This window comes from Melampsora larici-populina (genome assembly GCF_000204055.1).
Source record: "Melampsora larici-populina 98AG31 unplaced genomic scaffold MELLAscaffold_92, whole genome shotgun sequence".
Classification (NCBI taxonomy): Eukaryota; Fungi; Basidiomycota; class Pucciniomycetes; order Pucciniales; family Melampsoraceae; genus Melampsora; species Melampsora laricis-populina.
The window spans coordinates 153,650-156,207 of NW_006768856.1; the positions used below are offsets into that span (position 1 = coordinate 153,650).

Consider the following 2,558-nt stretch of genomic DNA (forward strand, 5'->3'; position numbering starts at 1 on the left):
AAGTCAAAGGTAACAACAAAAATCCTCACAAGACACCTCGTGTCTAGTTCCAAGAGGAACAATCCTGAGAAACCAAGATTAACACTCCTAGAGGTAAAACTAAAAGGAACCCACTAAGAAGATACCATACGAGGCCAGCTTGAGGATCAGAACACAGTAACGCAACCCGAAGGACAAAACGAAACGAATTTAGCGTTTCAGGCTTGAGCTCAACCACGAGTTGACCAAGCAAGGATTTACTGAGTTCCCAATCTGGCCAAACCACGGGTTAGCCAGAAGAGTCTCCCCTTTGGGAACTATCAATAACAACGACTGAGAACCACAAGTCAGCCAGCCACCTGGAAAAGGCATATAAAGAGAGATGGTCTCCTGAGTTCGAAAGGAGGACACTCATCTACGACGACCAGAAGCAACTATAAGCTTTTTTCTCGCAGTCCAGCCATACTTCCTAAAAAAGGTATATCTCCACTCACTATAAAAGCCCAGTTACTACAAACGCAAAGTACAAAGAGTCACTTCTGATCTTACCTAGACTGTAAGTAAGAGACCAGGTTCACTACCTATTCCTTTTTCCCTCTTTTCCTTTGACTGTCCCTGTTTCAAGACAGTAAAACTCCATCTTGGTCAAGTGCCATTGTTCTTACAACGTAAAGTTGATAAGATCCCTGAGGCTTCAAAACCCAGGCTACTGGTTGATTCCATCTTCGAGAAAATATCCCCGGCTCAGAACCTGACCAGTTCCGTCTGTTAACCAACAGTGGGCCGTGGAACCTTCTGTCACGTTTATATTTACGTATACCGTGGTTAGTACCCTTCGAAACAAGTTACTGATATAAAGGAAATTTCTACCTTTATAATAGATACTATTCATCCTACGTATCCAATAGGATTCTTTGTCAGGTTCCTCAGTTAAATATTGATATTTAACTACTAGAGTAAGTGCCACCCTGACAATTGGGGGCCTCATTGAGTGTTAGTAGACCCAAGAACTAACAAAATAAAAAGAAAACGTTTAGTTTTCAAAGTAGATATTTTCACATTTCCTTCTTCTTAGAAATCATAAATCGTTTTCAAAATTTCCCAATCAAAGGAACTGCTCACCTTGAAGCACGATCTCCTAGATCTTTCCTTGCAAATCGGAAAACTGATAGAAAAAGTCATACAACTTGAGATTGCTGAAAGAAAACATAAGTAAGCTTACATCCACCCATCCCAAAGAGAGTGTAGTAATTGACAAATACGCGCCATCCTTGAAGTGAACGCACCAGAGAAGGTCATTCAACCTCCGAAGGCGCAGAAGAACCAGCCCCCGAACCAAGCAGTAGGAAAGGTTCGAGAGCAAATCCTAACAATCTTGCCGAAGATCCAGCTAAAAACGTCGTCTACCGTGCCGTTACCTAATCAGTCTATACTTCATACAACCACCACCTCGATTACCGAGACAACGACTACTGGGTCGGAGAAGATTGGTACCACGGATCACCCTGGTACATTACCTTTCATTCCTTTAGTTTCCTTGTTCTTTATTTCTCTTTCCGAGAAGATAAATTGACAAGCTTAACGGAATGCCTCCTAGAAAATCTGATCGAGTCCGAGCTATCAAAGAGAAACTCGGACAACCCTCATACTCAGAAACCTCCAGGAGATGTAGCTCAGTCGGTCCCACCTCAGCACGACCTAATGCAAGAAGATCAAGCATTAGATCAGCTACCACCGACCATAACGTCGGAGGAAGAGAGACTCCTAATGTCCCTACACGAGAAAAACTTCATCAACTGGAGAAAAGCTCAAGAAACGAACCCGAACAATACCCGGGCAATCACGATCTATCTCAGCTTGTGGAAGAACAGTCACGACAGCTTGACGATGCTCCTGGACGAGGAGGAAGTCCTGAAGAGGTCCCTGGGATGGAATCCGTACTCCGAAGAACTCAAGTTCAAAGCGAGAACCAACCATGGCTTCATAGGCAAGAATCCGAGCCCTCAACCAGCATCGCAGCACGTGCCGGAACCAGCGCAGTCCAACTCGTCAGCAGGACCAATCCGCAAGAACCATCAAAAAGCTCAGAAAGAGCCCTATCAGAAACCAGCTCACGTAGAGGAGGAATCGGCCAACATGCAGTCGATGCTGTCCTTCAGCCGAGCCTACTACCGGGCGATCAAAGGGATCAACAAATCCCAGAAGAGCAAAGGAAAGTCTCCCTTAGTTACAACCCAAAACCAACCGGGACCGTCCAACCAGTAGAAAAAACCTTCATCTCTACTCCCAGTCCGTTTCTCTTTTCCCAACGCGTGGCTTATGAAAATAATAATGATGTTTTTTGTTCTGCTGTCATGATGCCTACGCCTGTGAGCAAAACGAGTGTCCTAGTTCAAAAAGTTGCCCACCCCACTACCTCACCTTTAGTACAAAATGATGTTACTCCCATTCCTTTTAGACAAGTTGTGTCTCCTAAAGTTCATGCCCTCAAGACAATTTCTACTCCTATGACAGAGAATGACAAAATTGAGAGAGCGCTCGAAAACAAAAACTTGGAGAGTATCTCTCAAGAAAATTGA

At 44.2% G+C, this 2,558-nt stretch overlaps 1 protein-coding gene across 1 annotated transcript; it reads left to right on the forward strand.

The window, feature by feature from the left end:
- Positions 1-1,565: 1,565 nt before the first annotated feature.
- Positions 1,566-2,558, forward strand: MELLADRAFT_69459 (uncharacterized protein; the record flags this gene model as incomplete). The annotated part of the gene is made up of 1 exon (XM_007418424.1): positions 1,566-2,558. The coding sequence occupies one exon, from the start codon at positions 1,566-1,568 to the stop codon at positions 2,556-2,558; it is 993 nt and encodes a 330-aa protein (XP_007418486.1).